This window comes from Hyposmocoma kahamanoa, unplaced genomic scaffold (assembly GCF_003589595.1).
Source record: "Hyposmocoma kahamanoa isolate Upper Pololo Valley unplaced genomic scaffold, ASM358959v1 78, whole genome shotgun sequence".
NCBI lineage: Eukaryota > Metazoa > Arthropoda > Insecta > Lepidoptera > Cosmopterigidae > Hyposmocoma > Hyposmocoma kahamanoa.
Window position 1 is genome coordinate 10,805,210 of NW_020653945.1, and position 21,149 is coordinate 10,826,358.

Consider the following 21,149-nt stretch of genomic DNA (forward strand, 5'->3'; position numbering starts at 1 on the left):
CTAAGTAATACTTGATGGTACTGGAATATGTAGTTTAGTTCTTGTCAGATAAGACAGCTATAAAAAAATATATATTTGTCAACTTTTAAAAACATTCATTTTATGAATGTATTTTCCCGTTGATTCTTTTATTGGGATATGAATTATGGAATTAATATATTTTTTAATTCTTTTTTAGAATCGTCCCCAGAGGTGGTATCAAGATAAGTGACGGGAGCCTTTCTGATACTCAAACCTACTCTGAAGTCAAGTCTGATTACGGAATACCCTACGCGCCCTGGCTGAGACATAGGTAACTATTTTACTGTTATACATAGTTGATATTTTATGGTTTTTTTTTGAGTTTTTTTTTTGAGGTAGTTTTGTGAATAAAGACACTCATCTTATTATAACGTGGTTTGTTGTGGTGATTACAAATTTTTACATAGAAAGATAAGATAAGAAGATAAGGGTAAGATCAAGATCTTTATACTGCCCAGTCAGAAAATGGCTTTAATTATTTTTTCTAATAGATTTTGATTTCCTAAGCACCGTATTTCAATTACCAGTTACATATATCGTATTACTATTATAATAAATTAAAATTTATTTAAATGAAATAATGACACACAATAACACTAATTGCCTGGTCTCAAACTAAGGAATTTCCTGTACTATGAGTACCAGAGGAACGGAATTCACTCTGGGGCACTTCCCAGAAAACTCAGACCAGAACCAATTTAGAAAAGTTCATTTCCCAAATTCGTCCTACCGGGAATCGAACTCGCGTCTTCTTCATCCAGTGTCCACCATGCAAACCGTTGGGCCACCGAGGTCGTCCAAAAACTGACAGTGTTTGTAGCATTTCAGTGTGTGTGCAATTGAACACAAAATGCAATGATTGAATTGTAGTTTTTTTTACGATGGTGGTATCCGGTGGACACTGTAAATTCTACCTTATTGGCATGATCATTGGCAATAAATATTAAATGTGTAAAAAATGTTATGCATTTGGCAATCCATCATAGCATATGTCGTCATCAAAGCATCATCCCGTCTCCTCAATCATGTCATGTTATTTATTTATCCATATTTCTACCCTGTGTGCCTTTAATGCGTGATTCACTCAATAATTATTCATAATGTATTAACATAAAATGTGCCACATAACTATCGTATCACTTGCTTACTTGTCCTCTTTTCCAGTTTGGTCAGTTGTAAAGATTATTTACTTTACTTGTTACTCAGTAAATACTGATAAGTTTCATATCAAACAACTAGTTTCTGATTGATTGACATTTGTCTATTAATTATCCACTCAGATAATTTAACACCAATATATTCAGACAGTACCGACGCTCTTCTTATTTAGAATTTTACATTTATTACTTTAATAAGGCTACAGCGTAGAAGTTATAAGAAAAACGAATGCACCCGAAAGCACAGTGCGCGTTTTGTTCGTACAATTTAGTAAAAAATTAATAAAAAAAAAAATTAAAAGTTTCCTTATATTTTCGCAAACAACTTTATCTGTAAATATCGACGACTTGCCATTCCTTACAACTGGCTAAACCCCTCATCACATTTCCCCCATTTCAGCAACACGTACTCGGCGAGCGGCCGGCTGTCCGAAGGCGAAAGCTTGGAGTCCCTCAGCTCGCTCCATTCAGCGCAGCACAACCACTCCTCCCCTAACTCTCACCATCGCAGCTCACTCACTCACAATAAGCACATCATGCACCGAGACGCTCAGGGCTCCCGATTGAACCGGAGCAACAGTATTAGGTGGGTTCGCTAGTCGCCTGTTTTTGGGCAAGACATATGATCGTCTTTTATAGATAACCGATAATGGTTTTTGCCAACACTTATTTAAGTTTCAAATAAATTACGGTTTTTACATTTGGAAGTCTTGTAAAGTACATTTACACTTTACCGTGTTCTTTCATGAACTTTACCATTCTCTTGGAAAGTTTGCTATAAGCTTCATATCGAGTTATTGTATTGAAGTACTCGAACGTCATTTACATTAAACATTCGTGTAGCATAAGAAAGCGTCAATAACAAATATCTCCATTTCATTTACTAATCCCTCGCTACAATAGTTCCAATTTCTTTACGTTCGTCTATCATGTGTTAATTTTATTAAACTCATTCACACTCCTTAACATCGTTACCATCACTTGCTACATACATATGAATCATTGTGAGTATGTATCAAATCATATATCATCGATACACTATCTATGCCAAATGAAGGTAATATTAATTTATTTGCAGTTCCTAAACAAAATGTCCGATTAAATGCAGTAGTTAATTGAGTTTGTTTCAAAGTTTAGCCAAGGTACATTTGCTGTTTTATTCCCGTAATCAAAAACTTTTTATAACATTAATCATTTTGTTTTTAAACTGCAAATTATGTATAAACTTAAGTTGTCAACAAAGAGTAAAAGTATTGAGAATAAAGTTTGTATATTGAATTTTAGCTACCTCAGAGATAGGACGTTCCCAAGGTATGCCACAGCACAAGAGTTTATGTTTTGGCTTGAAGGTGGCACGCTGTTTTTCCAGACATTATTATTACATTTAATACGCATGATTTTGAACATGGCACGGCTTTATTATACACTGATTTTTTCACAAATTACAGGAACATTCGTAACATATGCTGTTAATGTTATTTTGCCAACATCGTTTTCAACAATTTGTCAAACATTGGTGTTAGTTACTATCATTCTCATTACAAAACGTCGTAATAGTCTTTGTTTCGCTTTTTTTTTCAACGTAATACCATTGTGAAGGAAATTCGCATTCTACGCTTATGTCAATGTGCCATGTCGCAACGTGCAACATGTAGTTTTATATTTGAATAATAATATAAAAATGTGGAAGTCAATTCTGGTATGAGTTGTTTTTATATTCACAAAATGTACTAGAGTTACAATTACATTACCACTCCTACAAATAACATTTATTTTAGTCAGTTGATTATCTCCTTAAATGATAAAAACCTTAAGTTACAACCAGGTCAGATCTTTGCAGTAATTTGATACCTTTATCCAGCTCCTCAATTATTTCATACTGCAGTAAATCATAAACATATAATATACTGTCAATATAGAAGACATTGAAAATAATTGAACATCACAATACAGAATTGACTCCACCAATTTGGCAACCACACACTCCCATGTAAGTATGTTTACAGGTCCACCAAGTCTGAGAAATTGTACCCATCTATGCTGCAAAGATCTTCGGAAAGTGACTACGAGCCATACTATTGCTTACCTGTGCAGTACGGCCCTGCTACAGGTCAAGGTAATTTCAACCAGACTGCCACACACCAAGACTTAAAAGTCAAGATTATGTATAAATATTGCCATTAGGTGAACTTAAATAAGTATAAGCTTATGCAGTGGTAATGAAATGTTTTATGTATATAGGAAGAGATACCCATAGTGAATGACGGAAATAAAGGAATTACAATATTGAAACATTATCATCATACACGTGAATACTTACAAAACCAGCCAAAGTGTTAATATAAATTTGAAACGAAGAATGTTTAACAGATAGGATCCAATTTACATATTATAATAACGAGTAAAACGGTTGGTGGCAAAAAATTCGTAGAGGTTACTTATCTCGAAGGGATGCCAATACGGTCGCTAAACGAAAATATCGTGACGGGACGAATAAGTCGTGCACCTGTAAACTACACGCCTGTCCATAACAATTGCAGCGCCACTCAGAGCTCTAAATTGCAAAGATCTGCCGGGCACTGTCACTGCACCCGTCACCTTTAGACATAAGTTGACAAGTCCCATATGCCTGAAATTTTACCAGCTCCCTTACCGTTCTTACACAGTAATGCTAACATTACTGCTTGGCGCCAGAAACAGATGACGGCAGTACTTCCCTGGACAAACTCTTTCATAAGGAGCTCTATTGCTATCAAAAATTTTTTTGTTCTCGTTTAGTGATTTTGTTCGTTCCAACGTGTATTTTAGTTCCACTCAGAAAACCCTTTGCTCCCACGTACAGATCTGTTTAAAAATACACAGGTGACGTTTCCGAATGGTAGTCAATATCACTGTTTCATAGGTATGAACTATGGAGTCTCGGAGCCCCCGTCGCCGTCTCCTCGATCTGCACTCAGCCCGACGCACCAGCCTGCCAACGTCATGCACACACCTCGGCATTCGCACCACTATCCTAAGAAGAACGATGACGGTACGTGTAGTAAACTGCATGTCAAGTGATTATACTTGGAAACAGGGTTTGAAATAATGAACATGTTTATACTCCTTGCTAATTATCATGATAATTATCCGGTGTATATGTGATAATTATTCATGATGTATCATAGTTTTGCCTAAAAATTACTAACATTGAGAAAACTAAATAAGTAGGAATAAAAATATTTGGAAAAACGATTTGGTTTGTGACTTTTTTGAGTTTGATCATCAATAATTATTATTATCATTGATAATTATCACTTCGAACCCTGCTTGGAAATATCTTTAAAAATGCTTTTTCCTCTGTACTGTGCGGGATGGTGAACTTTTATGTCTTTTGGATACAGTGCATGGATCGACAGCTTCTCTTGTATCAACGGCGTCGTCGCTGGCTGCGGGAGCGGGCAACGACGAGAGACATGCCCATGAGGTATGGGTATGTTGCCAGTCCACATTTTCAGTTTTAATCAAATAGGTACATTCAATGGTATAACACACGCGCTACTAAAATAACATATTCATAATTATATCTTTATTCCTTACCACATGGTTTCACAAAGATGTTATAAAAACATAATACAGTAGTCACATATGTGACATCCTGCAAGGGCGCCGTAAAATCAGGAGAGCACTACAAATTATTACTTACAAACATAAATATCACTACAAATTACTAATAATTTGCCGAAGCTTTAACATTAAGCTATGTTCATAAAATTTTCCTTAAGTATTGTCTGGGTGAGAATTAAAGGCCTGAGTGTAATTTATGTAATCATGAAACTTAGCTACCGCATGTGCGTTAAGATTTTTATTTAGATCTTAATCATATGTCTATAAGGTTTAAATTAAAATCTTAATGCTAACGCGGCAGTTAAGTTTACGTATTTGAAAACTTACATTAAGGCCCCAGTTTCCAGTTTACTTTTTTACTAAAATGTGGCACACGAAGCGCTGTTTGTTCTTGTGTTTGATTACATTTACTTTGACTTTTCTGTTAACTATAACATTAAGAAAAACTCAGATAGTGTATATTATACAGGTTCGGAAGCTACGACGAGAACTCGCTGACGCCAAAGAAAAGGTCCACACACTCACCACACAGCTCACGACGAACGTAAGTACTATTTATTCCATTCACTCAATACGACGTCATTACCACGTCTAAAGGTAGACAAAGTTTAATTAGCTTTGTCATTAGAAACTAAAGCAAGTCATTACCAGCCCTTTGAAAAAGGTCTCAAAAGGTATTACAAATATAAGTGACATACATACTTATACAAAAAGCTTGACAAAGAGAGCGATAAAAACTAATGAAACGTGATAATTTCAATTTGTCAATTGTCATTATCACTTAACTTAGCTGTCATAGCTGAATAACTGGCACCCACATAGATGTAATACGATATGGTTACCACCTTGTAAAACTATCTCATTATGAACTGCCCACGGGTGCTCAATGTTTTTTGTCTGGAGACAATGTAACAGTATAGGTACTTTCAAATTTTGTGGTTGCTTCAAAGATTACACTCTGTTCGCGGTTGACAGCAGTAGTTGACATATTGACATAAAGCTTCTAAACTTTCACTTTTGGCATTTGATCCAGCTCGAAGGATCAGCTATTTATCTAAAAAAATTAGTAATAAATAATAGACTATATCACATTCATTTCATATCACACGTTGCTCTACTCCCAAAGTAAGTAACTAAAGTACGTGTTATGGAAATCGGAAACAACCATGGGGTACCACAAACACGTAAACCCGAGATAATATAGAACAGTTAGTTTCTTCTACATTGACTAGACTGGGGATGGTACCTGGGACCTCAAAGATGTCGACACCATGTAAACCGATATGCAAGCCACTCAATCACGGAATCCGTGAAACTTAAATAGTGTAAATAACATTTAATTTAATATGCCAAATAACCACACCAATTTCTTGACATGTTTACTTATAAGTACTGTAAGCGTAAGTTGTACGAAATAAACAAATAAATTCCCTGGTCTCAAACTAGGGCATTATGAGTACCGGAGCAACGGAGATCGCTCCTTCAGCTCCTCCTCGCATCAGGCAAGAACCGAGTTAGAAAAGTTCTTTCCCAAATTGGTTCTACCAGGAATCGAAATCAAGACTCATCCAGCGCCCGCATTGCAAACCGTTGGGCCAGCAAAATCGCCAAAACAAAATTAAATGCGAAATTATTTACATTTTCAAAACATAAATAATCAAACCAATCAATTCGTCTAGTTTAATGAATATTCACTAATCATACGGATGTTATTTTCAGACTAGATGAATTATTATATTTTTTTTATAATCTGTCAGATATAATTACTATTGTCCAGTGTTATAATTACAAATAAAGACGTCTTTATCACGAAACGACACCACGAATTAAATTATAATGGTACCTACCTAATCCTTAACAAGTAAATTTACTAAGATTACATTGTACTTTTTATATTTGGGGTTTTCAATCACAAACTTTAAAACCTTAATGATGCTCCAAGCCAGTACAAATTTTGTTTCATTTTTAGATACTTGTACATCTTGGTATAGACTACTAAAATGTAGACTTTGTACTCAAAATGGCAACCAATGTTGTATTGAGTTTTTGGGTTTTTGCGATTGTTACTCATAAAAAATGAAACAATATTTTTTTATGGAATGTAAATTGCGATATTCGTTTTTGTTTTTTTTTTCAAACAAACCAACGCTTCAGGCCCTTTACAGGTCCGATAATTACGGCAGTCAGCGGTGATACGCGGGAACCTTAAAATAAAAAAAGCATAATCTGAATCAGCATTAATATCGTTGGTCCAATAGTATGAGAGCAGGTTGTCCGCCCTTTCTCGAAAGTGGGAAGGACATCAAGTGTAATGCAAGAAAGCCGAGATGAAATGTCGAGAGTAAGGGTCAGTAAATAATAGTAATGGGCAGGTCGCACGGCCGTGAGACTGCGGTTGCCAGTTTCGCACCCATATCTGGCATTAGGAATCTGTGCCAAACGCCAACTGCTACTGCATTATCGAAGTCTAAGCACGAAGTCCAAGTTAAACGCGCTGTAACGAGCTACGCACTTTGCGGAAACTAAATGAGACAATCGAGGATAAAGATTTCCAATCTCTCACAGTTACCTACTCATCATTGAGGTCCCATGTTTGAAACCCGGTAGGAATACTTTGGGAAATAAACCTTTCCAAATTGGTTGTAGTCAGAGTGTTGTGCCCCAGAATTCCGTTGCTTTGGTACTCATGATACAGAGAATTCCCTCCATTCTGGGAAGTTTGAGGCAAGGTAGTGTGGATGTCTGTCACATAATATACATATATGTATATGTCGTTGCCTATAGACAATAACGTCGTATTGCAGAATACTACGATTTTGAAATAAAGATACAACGACGTATGTAACAAGGGTGCTTTATTTACGATAAAATTTCGCTTGTTCTGCTCATCGCTGCATGCTTACTTCAAAGTCGTAGTAGAATATTACTACTGAAGTAGGTACTGTGTTATTGTATAACAGCAGCGATTTGTCGCCAGCACCCTTATTCAGAACTCTTCGATATTTTAACCGAATCGATCGATTGGATGTCGTTCTCGCTTCGAAGAGCGCTTTTCAAGCTATTCAGAACATTCGAGTTAAACGTTCGATTCAGATTCGGATACGATATCGTTATCCAACAGCGTTTACGGAGTTAGTCGGTGAAATAGATTATAAGAAAAACGAAAATCCTTTTAGATACATTTTTAAGGGTCGTATTCCAGAACTGTACTCAATGCTCAAGTCAGGATTTGAGCAGACTTGAGTATGATTTCAAGCACTGGAAATACGACCCTAATGGCAAGGACTTGAGTATGATTTCTAGTGCTTTGAATCATACCTATATCCTGACTTGAGCATTGAGTAGAGTTCTAGAATACGACCCTAAGACTTTAATGGCCCAAAAAATTAACAAATCTTGAATTAAAATATTAATGAAGTTGAACAAAATCCAGACTTTATTTAAAATAATAAGAGATTTCCATATTACATTCTTGTTTTGTAAACAATAGGACGGTCGGAGACTTTCATTCGATAACTGTATTCTGAATAACGTTTGTAGCCTTTGCCGGTCGAGAAGTTCGAGTAATCGTACGAGTGTGATGTCATTTCGGGTCGGTTTGGAATACGACAGTTTGACATTCGATTCGGATGTTGTAAATAAAAATTAGAAGAAACCATACTGTATCAAATCCAATCGGTCGACAACTGAGTTATCGTAAAGTTCTGAATCGACCCCGTGGTCAGTTATAAAACTGTATGTTTACTCTACAATCTGTATGTTTACGCTGTATTTCAAAATTGTCTACTGCCTCGTCCCAACAAATTAGATCTGCTCTAATTAAGACTTAAAAACGTTAAACAAACGCAATGTGTTATACCCTATTGTTCTAACAAATGCGGTCGTCATTACGTCACAGAATTTGCGTCCACGTCTTCTATTCGTTTGAAAATACAAAAATTGGTCAATGAATGCATCATCTATAGAGTAACCTGCTTTATTCTATGACATGGTCTGCTGTAGGAACGTAGTCTGACAAAGCGCCAATAAATGCGGACCAATATGGCGATAAGTACTTGTAAACACTTGGGATTTACCGTTTAACCTTATTGCTGTTTGTTTTTACTGCTACTAAACACGCCACTGATATACATTTTATTGGCGATTTTGCCAAAGTTGTTTTTACAGTTCAAACAAACTATTTCTGCCGCCAAACAGCAATATGAGCATTACTACGTTCCGGTTTTGAATGGCAACGGTGCTGGTAAAATTATAAAAGCATGGGACTGATTAACTGATGTCTCAGGGTGACGGGCGCAGTGGCAGTGCCCCTCAGATCTTTAAAATTCTGAGTGGCACTGCAACTGTTATAGACAGGCGTGGCGCTTATCTCCACTTATTCGCCCCTCACTTGGTATTATAAAAAAAAAATCAAAATTCTATTATAATGTTCTCAACATTTATCTTGTTGCGTGCCACTAATATACTGGACGCAATTCTTGATGGCAGTTTGGAAAAATAATGAAATCGCAACAAGACACAAAACGACAAATGAACTAAATTCCAATTAAACCTCAAACATTACAGAGTTATTCTCCTTTTGTAACTTCAATTTGAGAAACAAAGGATTTCTTTTTTATGAACTCGTGATGGAATCGTGCAGCACGATAGATTGCAAAAGAAAGGGCAGAGACAGATTAATGAATATACCTTCGTTAAAGTTTGGAAAAGTAACGGTTTCCAGCCACATTAAAGTCAGTCCATCTGCCCATTTCATTCTCAATACAAAGAAGAAAAAGTAGTCTTCAATGAGCCTCAGTCAGGTGGTTGTTTTTATTCTCTAATTCACTGTTCGGAAAGACAGTCTCGCCATAAATAATTCAACATGTGCGCACGAACATCTATCGTTGTTCTTGCTTCGCCATTGTGTAGTTTTGGATCGTATTCAACCACATTCATTTCAAAGCTATCCATATATCACTTTATAGTTAAAATTAAAGTCAGCTTCCGGTGGAAAGTGGTTAGTTACAGCGAACTATAATTTCATCATTAAGATTGCTATTTCCTTTCTAATTTATCTACCCATACCTTCTTAGGCCTAAAGGCTTTGGAAGTTATTACGGTTGGTATTAATTGCAGTAACTTACCTTCTAGTTGTATCGGTTTCTGCAAGTTTTTATTAGTGCCTGTCGTGCATTTGCAGATTATAATGGGACATTACGAGACATGGTTACAAATAAGATGTCAATTGATTTCATTCAAGTTCTTGCTGTTCTGTAGATGTTAGTTGCAAGTTATTTTTAACCGACTTCAAAAATGGAGGAGGTTTTCAATTCGATTGTATATTTTTGTGTGTTACGAAATTAACGCGACATTTGTAAACTGTTTTCGAAGATTCTTTTTTTTTGGAAAGGGGATACCTCATTGAAATTCGAAGAAGGTATTCCACTTGTAAGGGTGGCAAATTAGGGGATGAATCCGGTTTATTGGATTTCACCCACTTTATAAATAAAAAATCGACTTCTAAAGTTTTTTTTTTTAATTCAAATATACACTTATATTTGCATTGAATGACATCTATTTGCCAAGTTTTATTAAAATCGATTACTGAAAAGTGCGCGAAACCGGATTATCTCCTAGTTTGCCATCCTTAGAGGGGGAAATATTTTTCAAATTTAAATGGGATCACTACTGTGACTACTATCCTCGTTCCAACAAAAAAAGAACTATCAAAATCGGTTCACAAACGCTGCGTTATAGCGTAACATACATATTAAAAATAAGTTAAAACACAGTCGAATGGAGAACCTCCTCCTTTTTTTAAAGTTGGTTAAAAAGTTATAATTATGTTGAGTTCAATTTCATCTCACAATATTATATGTACAATTTTATTTTATGCTCGTATTTTACGATGTGTTTACTTATGGCTCATTTCACACTTGCCCTTGTGTTCAAACATCGTTAGAGAACACATGTTGGGATGTGGTGCTTATTAATCAAATATGCGAATGTATGTATGTACCTATATATTTGAGACTGTTCCTAGAAATTAATATCTGTTTTCTTCGCAGTGTTAGCTCTATTAACGTCAGAACCATTCTTGAACTGATCATCATCAACCCATTTTTACGTCCCACTGCCAGACACGTGCATCTCCGGCGAGGGTTTAACGAAAAAATGCCCGAAATTAACGAAGTCAGGGTCATATTTTTAATTTTCAATAGAGCGAAGGCGAGGCGGTAGATCAAACTATTAGGCTACCACAGCCGTTTCTTGAACTACTTTAGCGAAATAATTTACATGATTACCAAGTTTGTTTATAGAAAGGTTCGCGTAGAGGTTCAAGTTTGGCAACCTTCGCCATTGCAGTTAGAGCGTGTTCTGGCACTTAGCCAACGCTAACAAAGAAAAACATTGCAAATGTGTCATCTTGTTACTTAGATTTTTCGTACCAGTTGTTTGCTTTAGCCGGCCTTATTGAAACAAGTTTTCTTTTCTATTTAAACGACATATAACATTAACAGTCATAAACTTGAAGTCGATGATGCAACAAGTTCACACCGTGCCAACTTTGCAATGCTATAAAATACGTCATCCCGTGATTTTACTTTTAAATTGATAGAGCTATAATCATGGGTATTAAATATTAATTAAACATCTATTTCCTTGAAATACCTACTTAAATATTTATAGCACCTTCATCACCGTTGTTTAACAAAACATTGCTACAAGTACTGTACACTTATTGTTCTAAAGTTTCACGCATTAGAATTTCATCGCTTATTTTAAAACAATAAAAGTCAGGTAACAAGGAGTTCACAATAAATCGCAAATAATTATGCTTGGATCTAAATGGCCCTTTGTATGATTTGTTAACGTTACCCGGGTTTAGTTTAAACAAGAGGCTGGTATCGTCTTTGTACGTTTGCCGCGTGTGCGTAACTCCAGCCGTTATCAAGTGTAACACGAGCCTGCAGCCCATAAATCCTTAGAAGTGCCTGCCGCGCTTGCGCAACAAGTGCCTCGCGCACGATAATGCGCGCGACCCGCCTCATCTTACGGTCTATCTTCATCATCTCACCGCCAATAGTGTTCCGTCAATCTGCCTCAAAACAAATATCTATTTTAAAGTAGATGATTTATAATTCATTATTTTCATTCATCATAATGATAAAACATTGCATAAATAACATAAGTGCAGAAAATATATATGTAAATTCAATTAAACCGCAAAATGACAAATTTTATTCGTATTTAATTGACAACCGTAATGTTAAACCAGTCAAATTTGAACTTATTACTTTCGACACTAACTTAACCAGTATCGATTTTCTATCACAACCAATAGAGCATCACACCCAAACAAAATAAAAAGTCACACCCTTATTGAACACCGTGGCGTAGATCTCACATTCCCTAAAAGCACAACCCCGTCCCCCTCCCTATGTTCAATAGAGCGTGTGTTAGTTTGATTTGTGATCCGGGTTATATAGGGTTTGCTACCAACACTTCCAAGTCCCCAACTATCGTACTGTGAGTCAGTCAAATTCATCGCAGCCGGTAACGAACAAGTAACAACGAACGAACCAGTGTGTATGGAACGTTGTTGGAGAACGGACGCGCGTGCGTTCGCCCCGCAACAATCGCGCGCGCAGTTTCTATCATCTCTAAAAACAAACTGTTGAACTTTTGTGACTATCCTTCTAACCACGATACTAGTGAAGTTTCAAAACCGCCTATGGTATACAGTGCTCTAGTGTCTTGTCGTCAAGTTTTTGGTAGTTAATTTGAAGCGGTGTCTTCCTTCGTGTTTTTAAGCCCCATATGAGCGAAAACACGTTTGGTTACGATTTGTTGTTTTGTTACCAAGACATCCGGGTGTAATTTTATTGATGGTTTTGCATGTTTTGTCGATCAATGCTAAAGTTCTTATTACTTTTTGTAGTTATTACATTACTACAAGAAACTTCTTATGGCAACTTAATGGAAAACATTGACAGCTAAAAAAATCTCTACAACAGTCTATTTTGGTATCTTGAACATATTGCCCATAATTTTAATATACTCGTAAAGTACAAATCTTGTTTATAGTGGCAGTACCACAAAGTTGCATAGGTTCGTATTTAACAATCTTTGGTAACAGTTCTCTAGCAGGTAACCGCGTCCCCTTTTTTTACAAGTTGTTTGTAAGGCCCTATTATAGGCAGACCATCCTGCTCGTACCCGGACATTAAGTCTTTGTAGTTCTTACTATTATTAGTTTCATTGGCATGGGAAAGTTTGGATGCATCAATTTAATCACAAAACGAAATAGTCATGCAGTGCATAAGTGATCCATTCGAACCTGCCCTGTTGTTAGATTATCTCTCGCAACAAATTACCACCTCAGCAAATTACCACCTAACGAAGTCATTAGTACAGTGAAACTTGTCAATTGAAAAGTTGCACAAAAGTAAACTAACGATAAAGCAAACATCAAACGTTAACGAGTCGGTTTATGGGCGGACCTGGTTCTATTTGGGGTCAAACCTTTGATATGTATCTCGTTTGATGTGTTTTATGTTGATATCATAACTTGACACTGTCTTAGTTTAACCCAAGAGTTTGTAGAATTTCGGACTTTGAATGCCTTTTTACGTTACCCAAACGACTTTCCCAGAAATTTATTTTTTCCTTTTCTTAAGAAACATCTGGCGTGCGTCCTGGTCCAATTTTGTAACTTAATTAAAGCGCGTAGCCAATTATGTTTTGTTTCCGTATTTTAAAAACCATATCTTCAACGGAAAAGTTATCTCGGAGTGCCCTATAAAGATAAAGTTTGGAACGTTGACAAACTACTTTAACAATTTACGCTATGATAAAAAACAAAGTTTGGAAACGGTCGATGTATAATTTACGTATATAATAAATTATATGCTTTATGGCTTACGTAAGTCCTGTCCTTTAACAACGTTTGTTGAAGGCTTTGTTGTTAAATAGTTTTTCTTAGAGTCTCGGCCATGTTTACGAATGTAATAAATCAACTGGTATCTTGTTTGCCGTGGCTGGGACGGTAGCTGGTCGTGACAAAAGTTGTCACCACGAAGACACGTCAGTTTAATTTACAAATTCACGTCCTATTTACGTAACGCCGTGGCGATCACTTACAACGTCTAGTGTTATTTTATCTAACACAAACACATGTATGCAAATATACGTTACTCTTGATGCTGTACATAACCCATCGTCCGTCAAAGAGTTTCCCAGAAACGTACAAAAGAGGACGAAGTCAAAGTGCAGCCGGATAGTGTAGATGCTGTTAACATTATTTTTCCCATTAATCATAGTCCATTTGTGGTTAGATGCATTTACGGCATCTTAAGCGTACTGTTTAAGGTTCAAGTTGGCTCCTCGGGGGAGAAACATTGATAGCACCGATTTAATAGCGCGTCCGGTTTCTTTTATTCCTTTGAATTCTATCAATTTCCCTGTTAAATTTCCTTCGACATAGAGTTAATTTTGTTTTTATCCTAAAATCGCGATAGACAAACGGCTTATCGGCTTATAACTGTACGTTCTAATGTTATCATTTTCTTGCCTTACAAAAAGATTAAAAGTGCAGTAATACAATTATGCACTTGATGAAGGCCTATTCAAAGTTTTATTGTTATTCGAAATTGAGGCCAATTTCTCTTTGCAATTTATGCATTCAAATAGCAGGAAGACAGTGAGGGACATTTACTGGTAGTTAGAGTACAGTGTCTTCAATCAGCGAAGCGCCTTCCTCGGCACTCTCAATTGAGGTTAATTCGTATGGAGCCGGGCCAGGGATCCTAGCGCCCCTACACTACATTATTTATTTGTTCAATAAGCTAAATGGGCTAGTAAAGTGTCGTCATATAAATTCATTTTAAAACCAGCCTCACTTATGCACATTTTTGGAAGAGATATTTTAAATCTCATCTTTATCATCTTGGTTCGGTGAATGATAGATGGGCGAAGCTAGTTCCACCTAACGATAATAATACTCGGATAATGCATAGTTTACGATCTCCTGCGTCAACAAAAACTTTTAATGTTTTATACAGTTTGGGGTTGAACAGAAAATAGTGTACGCATGTTTACATACAGTGAGACAATGAACTCGTAAAATGCGTATAAAACATTCAACTTAGTCCAGGTGTTAGACCTTTCGAGTTAACGATTCTAAATTTACAAATAGTGCAACCAGATTGATTCTAGCATTCTGTAACATCCTGTAGTAAATCGAAAAATACTTTGAATGAGCGATACAGCCTTGTCCATTCAAGATCACTCCAATTCAACACTCCATCCTACCATTTATCGTATCAAGTCAACCGCGTCGTCCTCCCATCTATATCGGAAACCAAACGAGTATAAACCGTTAACAGGAAGGCACTCGTGTTATTTAATTGTTACTTAATTTATTTCATCCGCTTAAAAATTTGCATTACGTAACAAAGTCGCAGGAAAGAAATCGCATTTGATACAGGCTAATAAAGAAATCGACATAATCTTTTAGACAGAAAACAATACAACTTCAAATGACTGCAGGCTTGAGTATTCAATAGTCAATAGAGTGGAACTAATTGAAATATCGTAACAACATTTTGGAAGGCATGAACTCATTACTTCGTTTTGTTATCTAGTATAACATGCCTTACCACAAATATATTTATTGGTTATTTATTAGTATAAATCAACGTCTTGCAGATTGCCGCTACAATATCATAAATTATGTCAAACACATTAAATAGACAGATCTTGAACTACAAGTTCACGCTTCATATTTGATTGTGCAGTCATTCGCACTAATTTAATGATGTCTCACTACCCACGCAAACTCCAATCATAGATGATTTTAATTATTGCGATTTGAATTACCGATTGCTGTTGGATATTGCAACCAGTACCATTACCACTTTGTAAATAAGGGTCAAATATTCAAGGTTGCCGTCTGACGCATGCATAAAGTAATATAAAACACGTCTAATGAACCATTACGTTCAAAGTCATGGTTTTATGAATTTGTAAACACTTACACCTAGGAAATGAAACTATTTTTCCGGATTTAAATCTAGTATATTTGTTTTTTCAAACAAACCGACGTTTCGGGCCCTTTACAGGTCCCATGGTCACGGTTGACTGAGGTGGTACAGTCTTCAACCAGTTATGTCTAATATTAATGCAAACCAACCTTATTTTTTCACTATAGTTACAATAGTTATTAATTAAATACCTTATTTTTAATTTTACAAAGAAAAACATTCAAATTAAAAATAAGGTATTTAATTAATAACTATTGTAATATTTAATAATAATATAATAATATTAATACCTTTAGTGACACCTACTTTTTACGGTTCCCTTTGGCAAAGTCAATATTGAAATCAATAATTTCTGTAAATATTTGCGATGGCCGATACCTGTTTTATCATGCTGTTGTATTTATTGTCCATTTGTAATGCGTTGTTGTATGAAATTAATATTTCATTTCGGACTGTATGTACACCATAAACTGTTAGAACTTGTTTAAGGGCCGAGAATAATTTTAGTTTCATAATAGCTACAGATAGTAGCAGTTAGTTAATGTAAACAAAACAAGAAAAATATAAAATGATATGTTAATAGTCACAAAAAAAAAACAAGATTAAAACTGACCGGAAATTGCATCTCGTTAAGACAAACAATAAGAAAAAGGAACAGATCCAATGTAAAAAAAAGACTGAGCCTAATGGATTTTTAATTGTTATTAGAATCATCAGGTTTTGATTTGAGGTAATCGACGACGTGTTTTTGGTGACCTTTGTCATAATTTCCGAAAATATTGCCCTCGGTACAGGATTTATGAATGAAATTATTCAGATACATAACACGCTGAGCGAGTGTTGCGTCACCGTAACCGCCAGATCGACCTTGACAGGAGTGGCGAACCTTAATATACTATAACCATCTCAGGAATAATAATGTAACTCGTTTCTGCGTGGGCGAATCTGGCGTAATATTTTTTTACTCTTCAAATTAACAGACGATGCTAAGTTACTTTGCGTCGAATGTAGTGTTGGGTGCACGTGTGTCCGGTTCACACCTTATTTCCGAATACTCACTCTTAAGTATGTAAACACAGTGTTCACTCCAGGTATCAACTTCCGTAAGAGGTTTATCCGTTATCCTGTTCAAAGAGCACTATTAATAGCACGGAAGGAAGCTCTACAACACGGGATCACGGCGTAATATCAAGAAAACAGTAGCACACTTGCGTAACAGGATAAGCTAGGGATCATTCTCGGGTTACACCAAACAATAATCATCATTCTGCTTAGTGTTAACACCACAAGGTGGTCTTCTGTGAGTCAGCAAAACGAAGATAACGCCAGTTGGTCGTGACTCAATTCTATCATATGTCCTTAATTATGGTGGTCTTTCTTATCAACTCCATAATGTACTTAGATAACTCTTTGTCTTTTTTATCTTAGAAAGCTCTTTTCGGAACCAAGATTAAGTATATTTGGGAGAAAAAATTATTAGATGTAATATACTACAAACGTTTTGCGTAATACTCTCAAAACTATTCAACTTGACTGATAGCTAATTAGAACATCAATAATGCATTCAATCATGTCGAAAAAAATTGTGTTGAAAATCACTACGCGTCCATCATAAAGAACTTATAAAACCAAATGTTCATTACACTCGCATTAAGGTTATGTGATGCAGAGATTTCGTCACTGTTGATAAGTGACTGGTCTTAACCATTTGCATGACAATAGCATGGAGAATGGAGGTCAGAGGTCGCGTTAGTGCCCTTAAATTAACTTCTGTATCTACAACTCGTATATGTCATGACATATAGGTATGTGCGAGTAGCGCGTATAGAAAACAATGCGCCCAACCCACGTAGCTTATCTCTTTACAAGCGTCTACTGTAACTGTGAATTCATCTTGTGTCATATTCATATCAAGTTAGGTGGCTATCTACATAATTATAATTATAAATTTGCAATATCAATACCGTATTGATATCGCATATTTCGTTAGAAATGTATACGTTCCGTTTCACTTGGATTTCTATTCGATAGTTATACATATACCTTTGACGTATAGAAATTGGTAGTTTATGCAGATTGAAACACGGGTATTTTTTGCAGAATTTGGAAATTCGCAATAGGTCACGTAATGTTGTCGGGAAGATCGCGATATGAGATAGTCGTTTAATTCATACTGTCTGCTTATATTTTTGGCAGATAATTATCGTCTTTTGGTTTGACTTTACAAGCACCTTGGCCGAATTATCATCGTATAATTAAGAAGATAAAGCTGTTTTCAGATTTCACCTCCGAAGTATCGAATGTCTATAATATCAAGTGTTCTCATACCCGTTGATTCGGGCCATGTGTACGACAGATGCTTCCCTTGAGTCATTCAGCCTATAAACTTTAAACTTATATGCTCGAACATTCATTCTTTATAAAGCTACTACATTACGATATATTATTATGAGATAATTTCGATCATCATTATTTTATTTTAATGAATATCATCTTTGTTTTTAAAGACGTACATTATGGTATTATTACTTCGATTAATTATTTCCTGATGTTGAAGTTCACATTTTTGTTATTATTAATGTAGTGAACACATTTTCAAAATTTTGACAGTACAGTATAGGAATGAATTCCTGTTTATTGAGACCTCTGAAATTTCTTTTGTGGTCAAAATATTTACATAATCTTGCAAAACTACACACTTCTAGGTTCTTTATCATCAATTTTTAGGATTTTGAAAAATACTGTTTATTTGAAGTAGAAAGTTCCCTTTTTGTCTTTAAATAATGAGAAACCCAAAAATTTGTATTGTACTCGAATTCCTACTTTCCGTTGTCTTGGCCACAAAAGCAAGTTTTCACAAAGAAATAAAGTTTTTTCATGTTCATATGATAAAAGCACTTAAACAATGATATTGATAACCCAGAAACAAAAATGGTGTTGCATGTTATAATAATAAAAAATCACAAATGTACACATGCGACACGTGGACAATCGTATGACATAATGAATATTAATTGGTTTGAGATCACTTCTAAATACAACCGTAGTCTGATGCCTACTTTGTTTATCCTTTATTGCGCATCATGAATCGCATAGACGCGTACAACTACAGCTATAACCTAAGATTGAAAAATCATTACGCAATGTTGTCTTATCTATTTAATTATTTATAAATAGTTTTGATTACATCATCATCGAATCCAGTTATGATTTAAAAGTTTCGACACCTCACTAATGTTGCACTGTGTAGGAATGTTGTTATAATTTTAGTGTAAACCCAATTCAATACTTTCGTGACATCTTATGATATAAAAGCTGTTTCAATTGAAAACCAGCGTTACGGCAGTTGAGCTGTGACATTATGCCCGTTTCAACATATAATATTATAATCAATAATTTCCTGCATAAGTCTTAATAAGCTGAATAAATGTTTCTTTCTTTTTTTCACTGCATACGTAAGTTACGTTAAAATAAAAATATATTCGTTGAAATCAGCTGTTTACAACTGCACATTCAGTACAATCCTGTTTTTGACGGCTGAATAATCGATGAAGTGGAAAATCGAGGTATCGCGCCCGTGTCAGCGTTTATGGGTCAGTGGTGTCTCAATTATTCAGATAAATATAGTTCAATTAACGGCTGAATTCCACAGCTGTACTTGAAAGTACTAAATATCATTAAGGTCATATTATTCCCCGTCAGAGGCAGTTCTCGCTTCGAGTACAGTTAACAATCATGCCTGTTATCGCTTCGCTAAACAATCGATTCTCATATATGATCAGTTGTGTAGAAAAGAAACCGTTAGGTTCACGAGCTCATTACTCTTTTACACACGTGTCTGATTGTGCTGCATTAGAGAAATGTTTACGTAATCAGCATAGAGTTCATGAAATGGCGTTGCATAACATTTAAGCGCCGTTATTCATCAGTCGTGATCTTTGTTGAATTGCAATGTAGTTTATTTACAAACCGTCAGCTCAGTTAACACTAGGGTTATTGAAATGTTACGAAATGACCGTGAAATGAAAATATTGTCGAGCTTACTGTTACTACGGCCTCGATGGGCAAGCAAAGGCTTGCACACTGCAGGTCGTTGATACTGGGCGCCCCGGATGATGCATTAGTGCGAGTGAGATAACAATACAAACATTCTCTCCGTCTTTCTGCCCGGTGTAAGCTCCAGCGGTAGTCAAAATGTAATTTCCACATATAGTAGCTAAACAATTAAAAGAATGTATTCAATTGAGTACGTTCTTTTTGTGGCTAATTAATAACCTTACCTTGACGAAGTTTGAAAGCGAGACAATTTCTTAACTTTTACCGTTTAGTGAGCTTAATGTTATTCGCTATTTTCTAGAGATTTTTTTGCATAATGCATGTAATAAAAAAATCTCCAATCATAACTTCGAAATATAATTAAGTCATTACAATAGACAATGGCAACAAGCTTTATATTAACGAACTTTGAGAATGCACAATGTATGCTCTCCAATCCAGCTCCCCTTCGTTTGAGACGATCGGTGGTTCGATTGTGGCGATCGCCCCTCATAATTCATAACTTAACCCGTATAACGACCCGTACGCGACCCTTCATTGTTTGAACACCGCGAGCTTAAGTAGCTCCAGAAAACACGCCTTCTTATTTTATGTAGGAACTTTCTCATGTCTTGATATTTGAAGATTTCTCCAAATGATTGTGAGTTCCGCCAAATTGATTAGAAACTTAATTTTCAACGTGTACGCGAATACATGTATATTTCGTTCGCACCATAACAAATGTATTAGGAACGCCAAAAGGGCAGATCTAATTTGTAACATGTATTATTTTTAGTTTCAATCAGTTTCGATTTGCCACAGGCTCCCACGTATGATTATACCTAGCTAGTCAAGGGAAATCTGAAATCAGTCATAAATAAGTAAAAGTTAACTCTGCCTCTTTCGTTTGAGAGGGCACTGTAATCACAGGACTGAAATTTATGCACTGACCCGTAGTACTGCGGGCAGGCCTTTGTTTGTTTCGGTGTGGATGAATAATGCAGCTCTCGTAACTCCCGACTTTACGAGTCGGCGTCAATCACTGCAGCGTAATATTGAAAGGTTCAATGTCACTGACATTTATGGTTATGAACTTTGTCGCTTACAGTGCCTCTACCATGAGATTACAGTGACAGTACTCGCTAGCAACCGCGTAAAATGAAAATGTGTAATACAAAATGAAACTACATTTTGTATTACACACATTCTTGTGATCGCTAAGGGCGCTGTATGATTTGCCATATAAAATTGTGAAGTAATTTACGAGGTCGCTAGCGACGTCTGTAGTAATCTCGTGGTAAAG

The 21,149-nt window shown here is 35.8% G+C and overlaps 1 protein-coding gene across 10 annotated transcripts in view; it reads left to right on the forward strand.

Annotated features, from left to right (window-relative positions):
• The window catches only part of LOC113233306 (protein sickie), a 239,872-nt gene that overhangs the window by 182,730 nt on the left and 35,993 nt on the right, over positions 1-21,149 (forward strand). For 6 of the 10 annotated variants that reach the window (XM_026468383.1, XM_026468386.1, XM_026468385.1 and 3 more), the window contains 7 exons: positions 179-292; positions 1,579-1,764; positions 2,463-2,489; positions 3,185-3,294; positions 4,081-4,209; positions 4,562-4,650; positions 5,254-5,328. In XM_026468383.1, coding sequence (XP_026324168.1) covers positions 179-292; positions 1,579-1,764; positions 2,463-2,489; positions 3,185-3,294; positions 4,081-4,209; positions 4,562-4,650; positions 5,254-5,328 — 730 coding nt within the window. The remainder of the gene's footprint in view (positions 1-178; positions 293-1,578; positions 1,765-2,462; positions 2,490-3,184; positions 3,295-4,080; positions 4,210-4,561; positions 4,651-5,253; positions 5,329-21,149) is intronic. The other 4 variants (XM_026468384.1, XM_026468389.1, XM_026468390.1 and 1 more) reach the window with 4 other exon arrangements.